The sequence below is a fragment of the Oryzias melastigma genome, unplaced genomic scaffold, assembly GCF_002922805.2.
Source record: "Oryzias melastigma strain HK-1 unplaced genomic scaffold, ASM292280v2 sc00263, whole genome shotgun sequence".
NCBI classification, from domain to species: domain Eukaryota; kingdom Metazoa; phylum Chordata; class Actinopteri; order Beloniformes; family Adrianichthyidae; genus Oryzias; species Oryzias melastigma.
Genome location: NW_023416897.1, coordinates 273,338 through 293,785, shown reverse-complemented (window position 1 = coordinate 293,785; position 20,448 = coordinate 273,338). Strand labels below are relative to the sequence as shown.

Sequence of the window (20,448 nt, the reverse complement as noted above, 5' to 3'; positions counted from 1 at the left end):
GGCAAGATCACCTCTGGTTTTAAAACGAGTTTTTGGAACAGTTAAAGGTTCAGGGCTTCTGATCGCAAGGATCGAGCAGTTTCCTCCATCTAAGCCTGTCTTCAGCATCATCCAACACCAGCCACCTTCATGTCTTCATTCACTGCATCCATAAACCTCCTCTTTGGTCTTCCTCTAGACCTCTTTCCCGGCAGCTCTAGACTCAGCATCCTTCTACCAATATATTCACTGTCTCTCCTCTGAACATGTCCAAACCATCTCAGTCTGGCCTCTCTGACTTTATCTCCAAAACCTCTAACATGTGCTGTCCCTCTGATGTATTCATTCCTGATCCTATCCATCCTGGTCACTCCCAAAGAGAACCTCAGCATCTTCATCTCTGCTACCTCCAGCTCTGCTTCCTGTCTTTTCTTCAGTCCCACTGTTTCTAGTCCAAACAACATGGCTGGTCTCACCACAGTCTTGTACACCTTTCCTTTCATTTGTGCTGAAACTCTTCTGTCACACATCACACCTGACACTTTTCTCCACCCATTCCAACCTGCTTGCACTCTCCTCTTCACTTCTTTTCCACACTCTCCATTACTCTGTACTGTTGACCCTAAATACTTAAACTCCTCCCCCTTCTTTATCTCTTCTCCCTGTAACCTCACTCTTCCACTCTGGTTCCTCTCATTCACACACATGTACTCTGTCTTACTGCGGCTAACCTTCATTCCTCTCCTTTCCAGAGCAAACCTCCACCTCTCTAACTCCACCTCCACCTGTTCCCTGCTCTCACTACAAATCACAATATCATCTGCAAACATCATAGTCCATGGTGATTCCTGTCTAACCTCATCCGTCAGTCTGTCCATCACCATTGCAAACAGGAAGGGGCTCAGAGCTGATCCCTGATGTAATCCCACCTCCACCTTGAACTCCTCTGTCACCCCTACAGCACACCTCACCACTGTCTTACAGCCCTCATACATGTCCTGCACTGCTCGGACATACTTCTCTGTCACTCCAGACTTCCTCATACAATACCATAGTTCCTCTCTGGGCACTCTGTCATAAGCTTTCTCCAGATCTACAAAGACACAGTGGAGCTCTCTCTGACCTTCTCTGTACTTCTCTATCAACATCCTCAAAGCAAATGTTGCATCTGTAGTGCTCTTTCTTGGCATGAAACCATACTGCTGCTCACAAATGTTCACTTCTGCTCTTAGTCTGGCTTCCACTACTCTTTCCCACACCTTCATTGTATGGCTCATCAGCTTTATTCCTCTGTAGTTACCACAACTCTGCACATCTCCCTTATTCTTAAAAATGGGCACCATCACACTTCTCCTCCATTCCTCAGGCATCTTCTCACCACCTAAGATCCTGTTGAACAACCCGGTCAAAAACTCCACTGCCATCTCTCCTAGACACTTCCATACCTCCACAGGTATATCATCAGGACCAAGAGCCTTTCCACTCTTCATCCTCTTCAAAGCCCCTCTCACTTCACCTTTACTAATCTTTCTTACTTCCTGCTCCACAACCGTCACCTCTTCTACTCTTTGTTCTCTCTCATTCTCTTCATTCATCAACTCTTCAAAGTATTCTTTCCATCTTTCCATTACACCACTGACACCTGTCACCACATTACCATTCCTATCCTTGATCACCCTAACCTGCTGCATGTCCTTCCCATCTCGATCTCTCTGCCTTGCTAGTCTGTACAGGTCAGTCTCTCCCTCCTTACTACCCAACCTAGCATACAAGTCATCATAAGCTCTTTGTTTGGCCTTTGACACCTCTACTTTCACCTTACGCTGCATCTCCCTGTACTCCTGTCTACTCTCCTCAGTCCTCTCAGTGTCCCACTTCTTCTTAGCTAGTCTCTTACTCCGTATACACTCCTGCACCTCCTCATTCCACCACCAAGTCTCCTTATCAACTCTCTTTCCTGATGACACACCAAGTACACTCCTACCTGTCTCCCTGATCACATTAGCTGTAGTTATCCAGTCATCTGGGAGTACCTCCTGACCACCCAGAGCCTGTTTCAACTGTTTCTTAAAAGTCATGCAACAATCTTCTTTTTTCAGCTTCCACCAGTTTGTCCTCTTCTCTGCCTTTGCCCTCTCTTTCTTCATCTTCTTCACCACCAGAGTCATTCTACACACCACCATCCTGTGCTGTCTGGAAACACTCTCACCAACCACTACTTTACAGTCACTGATCTCCTTCAGATTACACCGTCTACACAAGATGTAGTCTATCTGTGTGCTTCTACCTCCGCTCTTATAGGTCACTCTATGTTCCTGTCTCTTCTCAAAGAATGTATTCACTATCGCCATTTCCACCTTTTTTCAAAATCAACCACCATCTGTCCTTCTACATTCCTCTCCTGGATACCACACCTGCCCATCACGTCCTCATCACCTCGGTTTCCTGCACCAACATGACCATTGAAATCTGCACCAATGACAACTCTCTCATTTCCAGGGATGCTCATCATCACTTCATCAAGATCCAACCAGAACTTCTCCTTCTCTTCCAGCTGACATCCTACCTGTGGGGCATACCCACTGACAACATTGAACGTGACACCCTCCATTTCTATCTTCAGACTCATCACTCTATCTGACACTCTTTTTACCTCCACAACACTCCTAACAAACTCCTCCTTTAGGATAACTCCTACTCCATTTCTCTTCCCATCTCCACCATGATAGAACAACTTGAACCCTGCTCCTAAACTTCTAGCCTTGCTACCTTTCCACCTGGTCTCCTGGACACACAGTATGTCTACCTTTCTCCTCTGCATCATGTCCACTAACTCTCTACCCTTTCCTGTCATAGTTCCAACATTCAAAGTCCCAACTCTCAGTCCAACACTAGTGACTTTCCTCTTCTCTCTCTCCCTACGAACCCGCCTTCCTCCTCTCCTTCTTCCACCAACAGTAGTCCAATTTCCACCGGCACCCTGTCGGTGAACAGCACCGATGGCGGTCGTTGTTAACCCGGGCCTCGACCGATCCGGTATGGATTTCGTAGGTCTGATTCGCATATTTGATTTGGCAAGATTTTACGTCGGATGCCCTTCCTGACACAACCCTCTGTATTTATCCGGGCTTGGGACCGGCACAATGAGACCCTGGCTTGGGCCCCCTCGTGGCTACATTCATCGATGCTCACTACATTAGTGAATAGAGACTACAATGCATTGCTGTTGAACAATTTTGAAAAAAAAAAGTTTGTAATTTTAAATAAAGCATCCACATTTTCATCATCAGAATACAGCTCATTAGAGTCACAAATAGATGTCGTGAAATGCTCATATTGATTCAATTTTCACTTCATGAAATTGGTGACGCCATATCAGGCATTTAAAAAGATGAAAGAAATGTAGTGAGCATAGTGTCCGAAATTGCTTTTAAAATCCAGGGCAGTATATAATCCCACATTAGAGCTTTTTAGAAGTTAGGGGTTGGGGTGGGAATTCGGACATTACCCACGTCCTTTTTTTTTTTACTTTTTTAGAACATTTACAAAACACGCATCAAAGAACAATGAACCATATATCAGCCGGGTAGTTTTCAAGTAGAAAAAATAACTTAAAGTGACATCATGTTTTTCTGTCAAGCTGAGATGGATGATGGGTTTTACTTGCTTTTTTAAATTGTGTGTAAATAATGTCTGATTTGAGCAATTAAATTAAATAAATTATGAGTGTGTGGGTCTTCACCGAGGACTTCGGCTTCCTCCCACCATCCAAAAACATGTTTCATACGTTAATTGGTGACTCTAAATTGCCCCTAGATGTAAATGTGAGAGTGAATGTGTGTGATTGAGGCCCTGAGACAGACTGGCGACCTGTCCAGGGTGAACCCCGCCTTCACCCATCAGTAGCCGAGATAGGCTCTGACACCCCCGCAACCCCTAAAGGGAAAAAGCAGTCAGGAAAATGAATGACTGAATGAGTTTTATGAATATAATATTTATTAACAAAATCAGGAGTTTATTTTAGATACAATTGTGAAGATAGCTTATAACCATAAACAGCAAAACCAATTTAAATATTCTTTAGAGTCAGGAAAAAATTGGAATATATTCAAGTCCTGATATGAGACCACAATTTGTTCCAAACTGGTTTTGTGTTCTTACAGATTAAAAACATGTTTTAATGTTTCTTCAAACTGTTTACAAAATGTAAAGGTTTTTTTAGATCTTTTTTGAACCTTTGCATGTAATAATTTATTAGATAGAATCTACCAGTATACAACATTTTAAATTAAATCTCTCGGTGTGGTTTGGGAAGTCCTTCAAACCTCTGAATAAGTGCAAAGCAAAACATAGTAAGAATGTTTGATAATATCCACACCTGTAAATAACATCCTTACAAGTTTTACAAGTATGTAAGATGTTTTTTTGCACCAAAAAGTTTCAGTCTCAGACAGAAAATCAGAATGCAAAAATTTTACAAGTTTCATAATATCACACATTAAAATGTTATTGTGTTTATTCATAGTTATTACAGCATTTTATAGACATTTTTTCCATTGATTTTTATGCAAGAGTTTTCTGTGCTAGTAGTGAGGAAATCATTCACTTAAAAAGAAAAATCACATTTAACAACATGTTCTGAATGTAGTTATTAACTGAGTTAAATTTCAATTATGTCTCCTCCTTTCTCTTTAATAGTTTCTGCCTACGGTTAATACTGTCTTACGAGCTGACATGAATCCAAAATCAGTTTTGAAGCTTGACCAACTATTTCTGTGACACAGTAATTGCGTTTCCATTAACTCTCAAATTTCGCGAATTGGAATTTCGATAATAAATTCTCCTAATGGAAACACCACAATTTAGAAAAGACTGGATTTTTTTCTAAAAAAAGTTTTTGTGCTTAGAGGAGGTGATATTTGGGATGTATCGAAAGAGAAATTTTTCGCAAAACTGTAATGGAAACACGTTTTTCAAAATAAATGCGCATCTTAGTATGAAGTAGCTGATCTGAGCCCTCCACAGCCGGCGCACCGAGAGGTCCCGCAGCGTCACAGCTCTTTAGAAATTGCGGGACATACGGAATTGCGCCGCTGCTCCTCCTTTCCTCGTCACTTCATCTGCAGCCGCACTTTTGCAGCTTGAAGCCTGAATTTTCCTTTGAGATGAGCACTGTGACATAAACTTGAATGGAGCTTGTCGTGTTTTCAAACAGAAAAAAAAGGTCCAAATGCTTATTGTTAAAATGCTTTTTCTTTTAATCGCTGAGCAGGCATCTCTCTCTTCTGAGTCAAGCTGCTAGAATTTCAATAAAGTTTTGCACAAATGTGTAATGGAAATGCAGGTAATGTGAGGTTTAGGAGATAATGGCAGACAGGATGGCAATTCCTGATTTCTGTGAAGGACATCCTCCCAATTTCCCTGACACCTCAGCACCCTCAGTAATCAACTGTAAGATCAGAGACAAACAAAGGAACTTGAGTCAACTAACCATTATCCAAGTAATGGTCAGTGACCTATGCCTTGTTCTCTGATTGTTGGTTTAATACTGCTGTAACTTGTTAGAAAGCACTGTTAAAACCTGGTTGAACTTGGAGTATCTCAGAGCCTGATTCTCCTCAGATCCCCTGCTTCCCCACAGCAGCCTCATCTGAAAGTCAGTCAGAAAGATCTCCAGGATCTCTGGCTGCTCCTGGAAACCTACAAGACAATAAGATTGTATGATTTGCAGAAGCTGAGGGACAAGAGCATTACACATCCTCATTCATCTTCTTATCTGCTTTTTCCCTTTCGGGGTCGCGGTTTCTCTCCTTCGGGGTCGCGGCATTACACATCCTACATGCTTAAACAGACTCAACAGCATCTCGCTCAATGATGTCATATTAGAGGAAGGCTGTCTTGTGTGAAATAACTATTCAAAGAGTCAGATTTACTTCTGTGTTGAAACAGAAAAAAAGAAACAAAAAAATAACCCAAGTTTTTGAGTTTTGTCATTTCCATATATCTTCCAATTGCAGCCAGTTTCTAACTGACACTGGTCTCCAGTTAACACCGGGTCTAAGTGCTTATTACTGTTAGACGCCAGTCTCTGGGAAAGGCAAGGCAAGTTTATTTGTAAACCACATTTCATGTACAGAGACAATTCAAAGTGCTTTACATAAAACATTAAAAGAAACAATCAAAAGAAATAGTAAAAATGTCATTCATCATCATTCAGATCATTAAAATAAAATTAAAAGAAAGTAAAAAGATTTTAATTTAAAACAAGCATAGATAAACAGTGCGGACGTAAACTTTTGAATACATATTAATCAAATGCAGCTGAGAACAGGTGAGTCTTTAACCTGGATTTAAATACACTGAGTGTTTCAGCAGATCTAAGGTTTTCTGGAAGTCTGTTCCAGATCTGTGGAGCATAGAAGCTGAATGCAGCTTCTCCATGTTTAGTTCTGACTCTAGGAACTGATAAAAGACCGGATCCTGATGACCGGAGAGGTCTGGCTGGTACATACTGGGTCAGGAGGTCAGTCATGTATTTTGGTGCTAAACCATTCAAAGCTTTATAAACCAGTAACAGAACTTTAAAGTCTATCCTCTGACAGACAGGTAACCAGTGTAAAGACCTCAGAACTGGACTGATGTGGTCTACTTTCTTGGTCCTTGTGAGAACCCGAGCAGCAGAGTTCTGAATAAGCTGCAGTTTCCTGATGGATTTTTTTGGTAGTCCTGTAAAAACACTGTTACAGTAATCAAGTCGACTAAAGATGAAAGCATGCACTAGTTTCTCCAGGTCCTGCTTAGACATCAGATCTTTAATCCTTGAGATATTTTTGAGATGATAATAGGCTGATTTAGTGACTGCCTTAATGTGTTTATCAAAATTTAGGTCTGTGTCTATCACTACACCCAAGTTTCTGGCCTGGTTGGTAGTTTTTAGTTGAATAGATTGAAGCTCTGTAGTGACGTCTAACCTTTTTTCTTTAGCCCCAAAGACAATAACCTCAGTTTTGTTTTTGTTTAATTGAAGTAAGTTGTGACACATCCAGTCATTAATGTCCTCAATGCATTTACCAAGAGCCTGTACAGGGCCTCGGTCTCCTGGTGTCAGTCTAATATATATCTGTGTGTCATCTGCATAGCTATGGTAACTAATGTTGTTGTTCTTTATAACCTGGGCCAGTGGGAGCATGTAGATGTTAAATAGAAGTGGTCCCAGGATGGAGCCTTGGGGCACTCCACATGTAATTTCTATTGGCTCAGAAGTGAAGTTACCAATTGACACAAAATATTTCCTGTTTTCTAAGTACGTTTTGAACCAGTTTAGTACTGGCCCAGTGAGACCCACCCAGTTTTCCAGTCGTCTGAGTAGTATTGCGTGGTCGACTGTATCAAACGCAGCACTGAGATCCAGTAAAACTAGCACTGACATATTTCCACTGTCTGTATTCAAACGTATGTCATTAGTCACTTTGGTCAGAGCCGTTTCAGTGCTGTGGTTCTGTCTGAAGCCGGACTGGAAGACATCATAGCAGTTGTTATTTATTAGGAATTCATTTAACTGATGGAAAACAGCTTTTTCAATGATCTTACTTAAAAATGGCAGGTTTGATATCGGTCTGTAGTTGTTCATTTGAGTTTTGTCTAGACTGTCCTTTTTTAGGAGAGGTTTGATTACAGCTGTTTTCAGTGGTTCTGGGAAAACACCAGATGTTAATGACAAGTTGACAATCTGGAGCAGGGCTGGTTCCAGGATCTTTGAAACTTTTTTGAAAAAGCTTGTGGGTAGAATATCCAGACAGCAGGAGGAGGAGTTCAGTTGACATAGAATGTCCTGCAGTTCTTTACTGTTTATGGGTTGAAACTGAGCCATTGGGTTTATACTGGTTTCTAGTGGATAGGGTTCATATCCTGAACTTGTAGTTGGTGAAACAATTGTTTGTCTAATGTTTTTGATTTTGTCCCTGAAGAATTTGGCAAAGTCATTACAGGCTTTGGTGGAGTAAAGTTCTGGTGCCACTGACACAGGTGGTTTTGTCAACCTGTCGACTATATTAAATAAGGCCCGAGCATTATGGGAGTTTTTGGTAATAATTTCAGAAAAATAGGACTTCCTTGCATTGCTCAGTTGTAAATTATATAAGTGAAGTTTCTCTTTATAGATGTCATAATCTACCTGTAGTTTAGATTTTCGCCATCTGCGTTCAGATTTCCGACATTCTCTTTTTCCGTTCTTTACCAGAATGGAATTTCTCCATGGAGATTTTTTCCTACCAGAGATCACCTTCACCTTACTAGGAGCAATACTATCCATGATATTTGACATGTTGGAATTAAAGTTATTAACAAGTTCATTGACTGAATCCCCTGAGAGGGGAGGAGTCAGAGAGAAAATCTGATTGAACATCTCACTAGTATTTTCAGTTATATACCGTTTTGTGATCTCCTCCCTCAAAACATTTGTGTGTACTGGAATTGTGCTCTCACAGAAAACACAGCAGTGATCAGACAGACCTAAATCACATACAGTAACCTTAGAGATGTTCAGACCTTTGGAAATCAATAAATCAAGAATATTCCCTCTGTTGTGTGTGGGCTCTGTTACATGTTGAGTCAACCCAAAATTGTCCAGAGTGTTTATCAGGTCCTTAGTCCCTTTGTTCTCAAGATTTCCATAATGGATGGTAAAATCTCCAGCCATGATTATACAGTCAAAATCAAGACAAATTATAGACAGCAGTTCACTAAACTCCAGGTTAAATTCTGGACTGTTTCTAGGGGGGCGGTATATATTTATAAATATAGTTTTGAGTGAGGCCTTCAGCTGTAGGGCTACATGTTCAAAACATGGAAAGTTTCCAAAAGATAACTGTTTACACTGAATCATTTCATTGAACAAAACTGCAACTCCCCCGCCCTTTCTGCTTGTTCTTTCCTCACTGATAACACCATAATTGGGAGGAGCTGACTCTGTGAGAACTGCTCCCCTACTATTCTCATCTAACCAGGTTTCAACTAAAAACATAAAATCAACTTTGTTCTCAGTGATAAAATCATTAATGAAAAGTGTTTTTCATGCTAAAGACCTGACATTTAAAAGTGCTAACTTGAGAGGTCTAGGAGTAATAATATTTTCATTTAGTTTCTGTTTCTGGAAATGCGCAGAGGAAATGTTTACCTCTTTTAAAGTCCTTTGTTTGCGTTTTGGACAGATTACATTCCTCATGTTGGTGACAAGTGCAGAAACGGTGTGTGTTTCTAGAGAACAGGGTCCCAGGTTTTTCTGGAGAACATCATGACTGTTGGTATTTTCACACCCTGGACCCTCAACACATCAAACATCTGACTGCAGGGACAGGATATGATGTTGTACAGGAGAGGGTGGGGCTTTACGTCGTCCCTTCGAACGTTCTGGTGACAGAGTTATGAGGGACAAAAATGGATTGGCCAGAGGGGTAGATCGAAGCCCAATCCCGACTCGCTCCATCATCTGCTCGGTGAATTTCAGGTGGGGTGAAGAGGGTGAAGGGGGGGGAACCGTCAGGAGTTTGTTGGTTTGGTGATGTTGGGAGGGTCCATTGTCCTCGTTGTTTTTCCTCTTCCGGTGCTCAGAGGCAGGTTTCCCGTTTTTGACGTTTTCCTCCAGTGGGGGCAGCTCTGTTCCTCATGTGGATCCAGTCAGTGTTTGGCCTTGACACTCAGATAAATGTATCTCAGTCTTGGCATGACGCAGGAAGTAAAAAATATTGGAGGAGAACAGTTTAACTCCTGATTTGGTTAAACTGAATCCATTTTCTTTAAAAAGATGTTTGCGTTCCCAGAAAATGTGAAAGTTGTTGATGAAATTAATTCCGGTGTCACCACATGCCACAGAAAGCAACCTGTTCAGTGCCAACAGCCTGCTGAATCTCTCTTCTCCTCCTCGAATAGTTGGAATGGGACCGCTGATAAAGACAGCTGCTTTCATGGAGCTCACAGTTCTTGTCAGTGAAGTCTTGCTTTAAACCTTCAGATTTTTGCTTGGACATATCATTGGCGTTGCTCCCCCCATTTGATCAAATCAATGACTTAAAACTTATTTCTAAGATTCAGAAAAGAAATAGGGAAGGAAAGAACGAATTACAAAGTTGTTTTTACTCGGCTTGTGGCTCCAAGTATGCCGAAAAAAAGTTCACAATTTCAAAAGCTTGGCTAGTTCACCGACACACTCGGAGGATGCCGACGGGGTATCAAGTGACCTAACGATGGCGTCTCTTGAATCCACACTGCAAAAATTCTTCACTGAAGCTGACAACCGCTCTAAGGATCGATTTGAGCGTCTGGAGAATCAACATGATTCAATTAAAACAACACTTGATAAACATTCAAAAGACCTGGAGCATCAACAAAAAGTCACTTCCTCTCTTCACTTGCAGCTAAAACAAGTTGAAACTTCCACCACCAACAACAACTCACGCCTTAAAAAACTGGAGGAGAAAATAACTCTGATGGAAGACCATAGCAGAAGAAATAATCTCCGCAAAATGAACTTGAAAGAAGGTCTGGAGAAGGATAATTTGCTGTCCTACCTGAATAGCCGTCTTCCGAAATGGTTCCCTGACCTGGTGTCCAACATCCCTGAGCTGTCGAGAGCGCATCGCGTGGGACCTCCCCGCGCACCGTCATCCTGAACTGTTTATGCTTCTCGGATCGGGACAGGATCCTACGTGCGGCCCGCACAGCATCGCTGGTGGAAGACGGCCTGACGCTTCGCTTCACCGCCGAATACAGCGACACCACTGCCCGACGCAGACGGCTCTGCTATCCGGTGATGAATCGAGCTCGGACTCTGGGACTTCAGGCATTCCTCATGTATCCTGCTGCCATTAAACTGACACTGGGAAAAGACCAAATTCTCCTTGATGATCCAACTGAGGCAGATAAGTACTTGGACTCTCATGACCCAAACTTTTCCTCTTAGGCTTAATATTCTCAGCATTTTCTGTCTTCTCGGTGTCTGTTGTTTACTTCCGTGTATAGCATGTGACTTCTATCGGAATGCCTCAAGTTGAGTGTGACGTCATTGATTAAGTTCTACTTTTTTTTTCTTTAATTTTTTCTTCCTTTCCCTTCTTCTATTTACTCCTATTTCATTATGCTACACTTTTTTGTTTTTTTGTTTTTTATATAATTTGTTTAATGGTGTTACTGTTAGGGGAGTGAGCAAAAACAGTATTTTTTCTTCTATGTTTTTTGGTTGTTTGAAAACAATTTTTTCTATTTTTGTTCTTAAGTGTGAATGTGTGTGCGTGTTCGAATGTGTGTCTATAAGTCAGTTGCTCTCATATTTGCTGTACCCCAATCATTATCCACATTTCTTTCCACCTTAAGTTATGGGCAAAGGTCTTCATGCAATTCATGTGAATATACGTAGCTTACTTCCCAAAATTGACAATCTTAGAGCGTGGCTTACTTATAATAAACCAAATATTGTCACAATATCAGAAACCTGGCTTTCTAATGGCATCACTGACTCTTCTATTCATCTTGAAATTTTTTCTTTGTATAGGGCTGACAGAGGTTCCAGGGAGTGTCCACGTATATTTTGTCAAATATTAGATCTAGATTAATTATACCTAAAGTGAAACTGGTATTGTTTGAAGGAATTTTCATTGAAGTTATCTTACATACTAATAAGAAAATCATAATTGGCAACATATATCGTCCTCCATCTTCTCCAAAACTTGATTCAGTCAGAAATATTTTATCTACCATTTCATCTTTGGGAGATTCTAAATAACTTATTTTTTTTGGTGATTTTAATTTAGATTGGACAAATCCCTCAGATTCATCTGAGTGTAACTTATTTAGTGGATTAAATTTGACTCAAATTATTAAGGAACCAACCAGAGTGACTTCTACTTGTCAATCTCTTCTTGATTGGATTTTAGTTTCTCATCCAAATAGAATAGCCTCCTCTGGAGTTCTTTCTGACAGCCTCAGCGATCATTCTATCATTTATTGTAAATGGAAAATAGCAGCACCTCATAAACCTCCAAAGTTACTTAAGATTCATAATACTCAATCTTTCAACTCTGATTTCTTTATACGTGATTTGCAAGAGATAAACTGGAAAAGACTTAAATTAATACCTGATATTGAAACTGCTTGGAATTTTTTCTACTCTGAACTGACTCAAGTTATTGATAAACACGCTATTTGGACCTCTATTAAGGTCAAAGGACACCATCTACCTTGGGTGAATGGTGACCTTATTAACCTTTTCAAACAGAGGGATAGAGCTTGGTGTAAACATAAGCAGTCTAAACTGCCAGGTGATTGGGAGGAATACAAGCGTTTACGCAATATATGTACAACTAAAACAAGAAATGCTAAAGCAAATTATTACAACAACTGTTTATCTAGTAACTTTAACAGTCCAAAACAATTCTGGAAAAAAATGAATACTTTATTTAGTGCATCTTCGAGTACTTTTAATAATATGATAATCAATGATGAAGTTGTTAATGATCCACTAGTGATTTCAAATGCTTTAAACATTTTTCCCAATTACCCGAGGTTCAATCTTCTCTTTATCTCTCTGAACATGATCTCAATCCTCAACCTTCTAATGGTTATTTTGTGTTTTAATTGGTAAGCCCAGCTGATGTGTCACAGGTCATAAGTAAGTTGTCTGTCAGCAGTGGTTCTGGTCCAGATGGTATTGAGACTAAGTTCCTCAAATTAGCATCCTCTGTTTTAGCCTCTCCTCTTGCTGAACTTTTTAATCTGTCCTTTTCTACTTGTGCTGTTCCACTTGCATGGAAATGTGCCAAAGTAATTCCTTTACACAAAAGTGGTGATCCCCAAAATTTAAATAATTATCGTCCCATTTCAATTATTAACAATGTCGCTAAAGTTTTTGAAACACTTGTTTTTAATCAACTATCTAATTTTCTTGCTTCAAACAACATTCTCTCTCAATACCAGTCAGGATTCAGAAAACACTTTTCTACAACTACTGCTCTATTGAAATTTACTAATGATATCTACTCTAACTTTGATAATAATATGTGCTCAGGCACTATCTTCTTGGGCCTCTCCAAAGCATTTGACTTGGTTGATCATTACCTTCTTTTGGACAAATTATTTGCAATCGGTCTTTTGCATTCTTCTCTTCTCTGGTTTAATTCTTACCTTCATCATCGTCGTCAGTGTGTGTCTATTAGTGGATCTCAGTCGGATTTCACCGGAATTTATAAAGGTGTTCCCCAAGGTTCTTTTTTGGGGCCACTTCTGTTTTCAATTTTCATCAATGACCTTCCAAATTCTTGTTCTACCTGTAATATAAATCTTTATGCTGATGATACAATAATTTACTGCTCCAAACCAAACATCACTGACATTAACAACTGCTTACAGCATGGCGTTGACTCAGTATACAACATTGGTTGACTTCAAATAAGCTTATTTTAAATAAAACAAAATCATATTCCATGCTTTTTCAGGCTAATACAATAAACCCTGGTGGATTAAATCTCAATTTGCTTTTTTTGGACTCTTCTCCTTTAGTTGAAACTAAATCTTTTAAATATCTTGGTGTCTGGTTTGAACCTAATTTATCTTTCCAAACTCATATTCAGTCAATCAGCAGGAAATTAAACTACCGTCTTAAATCACTCTATCAATCAGTTCACTGCTTTAACTTTCATATAAGAAAAAGAATAATTATACAATTGTTACTCCCTATTTTGGATTATGCCGATATAATTTACTTAAATGCTCCTTCAGTCTGCTTAAACTCCCTTAATGTTATCTACAACTCTATGTGTCGCTTTGTTCTCCGCTGTCCCTATACTACTCATCACTGCGTACTGTTTGAACGACTGGGTTGGTTGTCATTACCAGCTAGAAGACAATTTCACTGGCTTCAAATTATTTTTAAATGCATTAATATTGATCTTCCCTTTTATTTGAAACAGTATCTTGTTCCTTTAGGTTCTCAACATCATTTACGCCATAACAATCATGTATTATTTTGTGTTCCAAGACACAAAAAACTCTCAGGGAAAAATGCTTTTTGTATCAAAGCTCCCAACGACTGGAACAACCTTCCCATTTCTCTACGATCCATTACATCTCTGTCTTTGTTCAAGAAAGCTCTGTTAAGCCCTCTCAAACATACTTGTGTTTGCTTTTAGAATTAAAATGTTTTGTACATTGCTTTTGCTTTATCTGCCTATGACTTGCTTTTTCTTATATCAGTTCAGTTTTTTATTTTTTTTAAATTTATTTTTTCTCTTTATTTTATATTTTTTCTGAGCTTTGCAAATGTGTTTATTTTTACTTTCTGTATTATTATGTTGGGTAGGGGTGAATACTGAGAGCCTGTCCTGTTTTGTGTGGGTGTGTGTGAGGGTCTGTGTGCGTTTATTATGTGTATTTATTATTTGTTTCTATTATCTTACTTGACTGCTACTGTCATTTGTTATTATTTCTTGAAACGAAGGACCCCCTTGAAAACGAGATGTTCCATCTCTAGGGGTTTTTATCCTCCTATTTCAGTTTAAATGTGTAAATAAAATAAATAAATAAAAAATAAAATAAAAAATTGGACCCTGTGTGTAGTAGAATGTTTTGTAGTTTCGGATACTTTGCCACAGTTTGCAGTATTCTCTCCTGCATGTCACTGACCATATCGTTTGGAAAGCACAGGACTTTAGTGTTCCTGCTGCAGAACCACTGAACATCTTTTACAGTGGAATCACCAACAATCAGAGTCTCAGGCTGAGCCTTCAGCTTTCTTTCTGGCCTTTTACCTTCTGATGGGTTACAGGTCCTCCTCGTGCTGCTTTCCAGTGGATGGTCGTTGGGTAATCCGGGGTCATCTGACAGTGGAGCAAATCTGTTTTGTAGTGTCACCGCTCCGTTCATGCTTGGCTTCTTTCCTGTCCTCCGGTGTACGGGAGTAGAAGAGGTCCTCTGTCTCGTAGGAAGAGAAGGCCAGTCAGCCTCAGAGGCTTCAGCTCTCCGCGGGGGGGTCGGTCCTCCCATGTCCTCCAATTCTCCAGCTGTTGGACTTATTCTTTGGCTTTGCTCCAAGATGGTTCCAGGGAGGATTATCTTTTGATTGTTTGTTATTGTCCACAGATGTTGTCTTTCTCTCCGTAGAATCTGTGCCATTTAGCTGCGTGTTGGCCTTCTCTTCTCTGCTGAGATGAGGTAGTGGCAAAGTTGTGTTGTTTCCATAAAGTCCATTTACCTCCATGTTCACTTTGTTTCCAGCGCTGTGATCTTCTCCAGAAGGTCTTGGTAATCCTTTGTGGAAAGGGAAGGCATCTTGTTGCTAGTTAGCCTTGTGTTGGCTGCTGCTCCGTATATCAGGCTTCAGCTGCGTGAAGGCCAAGTACACGTAGTGCTCAAGATAAAATGTTTTAAGAGGAATGCAGGAAAAAAATCCTTTTGTTTAGAGTAAAAAAGGAAAATAAATCTGACCAGACAATTTAAAAGTATTCAGAAGTTATTGTTGGTGTGATTAAAAAATGAAAAAAGGAAAATAATCAGCGAAAATTAAAAGCAGAAGCGGGAGCAAAGCAATGTGCTTCCGCACTGTAGCAAAGCAGGAAGGAAAAATCTTTAATAGTGGCCAGGCTCCTTTAAGACCTAACCAACCTCCCCGGGTCGTGCACAGTTATGCAGATGTCGGATGTCTGGGATATTTGTGTTGTGGGCATGGACTGTATATAACTGGGCAGCTTAAAACGCCTCGCATTCCAAACAGGAACTACCTGCTGGCTCCAAGAACCCCATAGACTTTGAGAGAGATATAGTCAGCTATTACTCAGTCCTTCTATTGATCAGATTAACCATTCTTGCTCTGGTGCCTTTTTCTCTATATCTTCTTGTTAATCCTGATCTTTTTTTTTTATCGCAAGTTGTAAACTGTACAATCAGATGCCTCAGCAAAAGCGTGTAGTCCCTGCTTGCCCCACCTTGAACGTGTGATTGACAGAGTCTTTCCAAGCTGCTTTCAGTGGAAGGGGGTGAACTCCCGATTGGCAACAGTAGTTGCCACAGAAACTTTGAATCAGACCGACTAGGACCAATCACTGTTTTCTGGCTCCAAATGTCAGCGCCCATAACGTGGAAAAATGGCGACTGAATTTGCTTCATTTTGTTGGAGCCAGAGGATAGGCATTTTTGTGGGTGGGTGAGTCCACAGCCGGCTGTGTCCATTTTTAATTACAGTCCATGGGTATGAACCAGTGTAGCGATTGGCCAAGAAACGCTTATTTGATTTAGCATTTAAATTTTGTACGGTAGCATACACTAAAGAACCCTCTGGAGAGGAATCTGCACAACATTTTTCGGTGGATCCCAACGTATCAGAGAATGGTCCAAGACAAGTGATATGGAGAAAACAGCAGCAGAAAAAACTGCAAGTTGAACTTACGATTGGATAGGTCTAGCTCATTCTCATCTAATATGTCTCAGGCTCTATCCATGAATACGAATCAATATGGAATATTGATCCATGGCGATTCTTACATCAGTCCGTAAAACAATCTCATCCACAAATACACCTGTTATATAAAGAAAGACTAAGACTCCAGACGGAACTTGACCTTCTTGTTTCTAAGGCTGAGCAACTTCTTCCAGGCTCTCGGGGGTTGGTGTATGAGCACAGTGATGAAGCTGGCCGTCTCCTTGCTCATGTATTGAAAGCAAGAAAAGTATCGAACCAAATCACCCAGCTAACTAATGAGTTGGGTTCAGGAACTTCTAACCCAGAAAAAGTAAACGAAACTTAAAATCACTTTTTCCCATCTTTATGAATTTGAATCTCACACAAGTGAAAACCAGTTGAGTAACTTTTTCAAAAAACTGGACTTACCTATGGTGTCATCTGAACCCAATCTAAAATTAGATGCCGTCCTTACACTTTCAGAAAGTAAAGAAGCATTACAATCAATGAATAGTGGTAAATTTATATGTGTTTGGCTCTTGCCAAGGACAGAGGCACTTTTTCTCTCTCCTCCTCCCCGCCTGTGTTGCTCCCAAGGCTTCTGTTTGTCTTCCCTGCTTTTTTTTGCTTTCAACTTCTCTTCTGCTTTTTGAACTCTGATCCACTGGTCTTTTAATTTATTCCTCGTGAAGGAATGGGAAAGCGGATCACTCCTGCCCAGACGGAACCCATGCGGCTGGATACACCAATGATCCATGGAGCAAGTGGAGGCTGATGTGTCTGGCCCAGCGGTCTGTGGAAGATGTTGAAGATGTGTATCTATTCGTGTCTCTGATTTTTGGATTCCTCGCTATTGGGATCAGACGATTTATGACCTATCAGGCGGTCCCGGAGGTGAAGCTCGTGAGAAACAAGCTGAAGACGGTGAGAGGCAAGCAGTCTGATCTCTTTGGGAAGATACTTCGGGAAGTAGAGACTCTTAGAGACCACAGGCGGATCAGAAGCACTGTGCCTCTCTTGCCCAACTGAGCAGGGTGCTTGCTACCCTTGAACTTGTGTGGAAGATGGATGTCAGCTTGGAGCGACTTTTTGCCCGTACAGAAGGGACTGGCCTAAATTGCCAACATTCCGGCCCATTTTGAAATTCACCTCAAAGACTCTGCAAGACCAGTGAGGGTCTCAACTAGGACAAAACAAGCTGCTGAAGCCTGAAACAATTTTGCCCTTGGCTCTATCAAAACATTGCCCACTTCTACAGAGTGTGAAAGGCAGCTGTGTGTGGAGTCGAAAACTGCTGCTCATCCCTCCTTGACCTCAGAATTCCTGCAATCTCCCTTCCCTCCCAAGTGTAGTGTGGATTTGTGCTCCTGGAAGCTGCAAATGGACTAATCCAAAGGTGTCCCCTCCTCCCTGCCCATCAAACCGCACGTGTTGTGTCTTTGAATGTATTGTGCTTCTGTGACATGGTGTATTTTTTTGCTTGTGTCTAAACATTGTTCGCAGTGTTGAGATATGACCTTTATTTGCCACCTATACCCTTTTACCTTGTAGCTTAGTTTTAGCATTGGATTTGTAGATGGCCCCAAGCTGAGCGATGGTTCTTGCCGCTCCCAGGTGATTCATGACCATATCCACCCCAACCTCTGCCATGTCCCAGAGCTCTTTTCCTTCATTCCCCACTTCACTTTTTTCCATCAGTGCAAGAAAGGGGAGGATGTGAGGAAAAGTGGTGTTGGAAAGCGGGCAGCTTTCTGAGGGACAGACATATGACCACAGTGTTAAGAAGACAAATGTTGAAGCATAGCTATACAACATTCTAGATGTTTCATCAAGAAGTAGCAGACTGAATACCTCTTCCTTCATTCAAGCTTTTAAAAAACGGCAGCAGAGTTTTCTCATAAAGGATAGCACCCTCTGTGTGTCGCTGTCGTAACACTGCCCAAGTTTGCTCCAGATGAGACATCTGCAAGACAGAGAAGTGCTGAAACCTGTTCCTACCAGGGATAGACTATGAAACCATCACAAAATATATACCTAACTTGAGGTAAACTATGGAAGATTTTCTTGAGCCATAAGTATTATGCAATTCTTAATTGACAAATTTAATTTTCAAATTGATCATATAATTTGAAAATTAATTTTTCAATTGACAATTCAACATGCAATTCAGGCTTTTAGTAAATCAAATCAAATCAAATCAATCTTTATTTATGAAAATACATCTTGCAATTTAGATTTCTATATAAGAATTTACCATTCAGTATGAACATTTTTAAAATGAAATATTGGATAAAAACAAAATGAATTCATTCATTTTCTTGTCCGCTTTATCCCTTCTGGGGTCGCGGGAGTGCCGGAGCCTAACCCGGCTACTGATAGGCGAAGGCGGGGTTCACACTGGACAGGTCTCCAGTCTGTCTCAGGGCCTCAATCACACATCCATTCACTCTCACATTCACACCTAGGGGCAATTTAGAGTCACCAATTAACCTATGAAGCATGTTTTTGGACGGTGGGAGGAAGCCGGAGTCCCCGGTGAAAACCCACGCATGCACGGGGAGAACATGCAAACTCCACACAGAAAGGTCCCAAATCCCCCAGCTGGGATTCTAACCGCGGCCTTCTCGCTGTGAGGCAAGAGCGCTAACCACTGCACCGCTGTGCAGCCCGCACACAAAATGAATTGTATTTGAAATTGTCATGGGTTTTTGATGGCATACTTCAAATGACAAGATTAGATTTGTTTGTGAAACTCACATCTCTATGCACACAAGCACAGTATGGGAATCTCCTGTTTCTTCCGTCAGTTCTTTTCCATTTGCAAAGGAAGGTTCCACATGCAACTTCTCTTGTGTTACACGCCATCAGTCTGCTTTTAGCGGTCAAGCTAATCGAGAGAATCTGGTCGATTTTCAAAATAAGCGATTTCAGTCTCATAAAAAAAATAAAAATAAATAAAAAACGCGTATAATTTATTAGTTCTTCCATGGCCCGCTGGCAAGGGATCCGCGGACCAGGACCGTGGCCTGGTAGTTGGGAGCCACTGGTCTATAGTATCCAATTCTTTTGCAGTAAAGCAAATATCATTATATCAGTACCCCAGCTTTGAGCATCATGCCTTTGTTTTTAACAGCCCTCCAATTTTATCCTTCACAATATATAGACCACTAAAATCGAACACTGGTTTGGAGTTTTCTGAGTTCTTAGCATATATACACACTTCTTTTAACAAAAAAAAACATTTTTTTCCAAGCAATGTACAGCTGGTTATGAATTATTGAGGGCTATAAAAACTCTTCCCGTTGGTCGCCATTTGCCCACGGGCGACACGTTGAGAACTTAATAAAAGGAAAAAATGCGACAGGAGAAGGTGCAGCAGCAGAAGAGATGACTAGTGAGGTGCGGTGAGGTTCACGGCTGGTAAGGCACTGACCTCATCAGCCAGATTTTCAGTTATATGAACCCTACAGAGCAGCTTATTCACTATTTGGAGAATGGCAGTTAAAATGTGTTGTTTAAAATTTCATTTCAGTATTTTTCTTCTCTTTACTAACTGTAGCATTGAAAAAAATCCCCAAGATTGTTCTTATTGACTTACTTTTAGTTAGGAAGTCTGTGTGCTGTTCCTTCTGAAGAAACAGATGAATAACCTGTTTGCAGAAGTCTTTCTTTTCTTTCTTCGGTGTTAAAAATCTCTCTGTTTCAGTGGAGATCACTACCAGTGATGTATCTAAACAAATTCTTGAGTTCAGGACTTTAAAAACTAAATCTTCGTATTTTAACAGGAAACCTGTAAATTGCTGCTTTTTTTAACCAAAGAAAGGTTGAAAACCCACACAGAAAAAGGTAATGATAGAAAAGACATGTCTGAAAAAAAACACCTGATTTCTATTTTTAATTTTAAAAACTATTAATTTAATTTTAAATATGCATTTTTTTAGGCATAGTTTTGCAGGCGAAGCTCTGCCTGCCTGGGTCGGCTCTCGGGGGTGGGACACCTGGGCTGGGGGAACTTGGACCAATCGCGG

At 40.6% G+C, this 20,448-nt stretch overlaps 1 protein-coding gene across 1 annotated transcript in view; it reads right to left on the bottom strand.

The window, feature by feature from the left end:
• Positions 1-3,953: 3,953 nt before the first annotated feature.
• Positions 3,954-20,448, bottom strand: part of LOC112140538 (SH2 domain-containing protein 3C) — a 93,461-nt gene continuing 76,966 nt past the window's right edge. The window contains exons 6-8 of the mRNA XM_024263534.2: positions 18,272-18,383; positions 17,965-18,171; positions 3,954-5,679 (exon numbers count right to left, since the gene is read on the bottom strand). Coding sequence (XP_024119302.1) covers positions 5,522-5,679; positions 17,965-18,171; positions 18,272-18,383 — 477 coding nt within the window. The 3' untranslated portion in view covers positions 3,954-5,521. The remainder of the gene's footprint in view (positions 5,680-17,964; positions 18,172-18,271; positions 18,384-20,448) is intronic.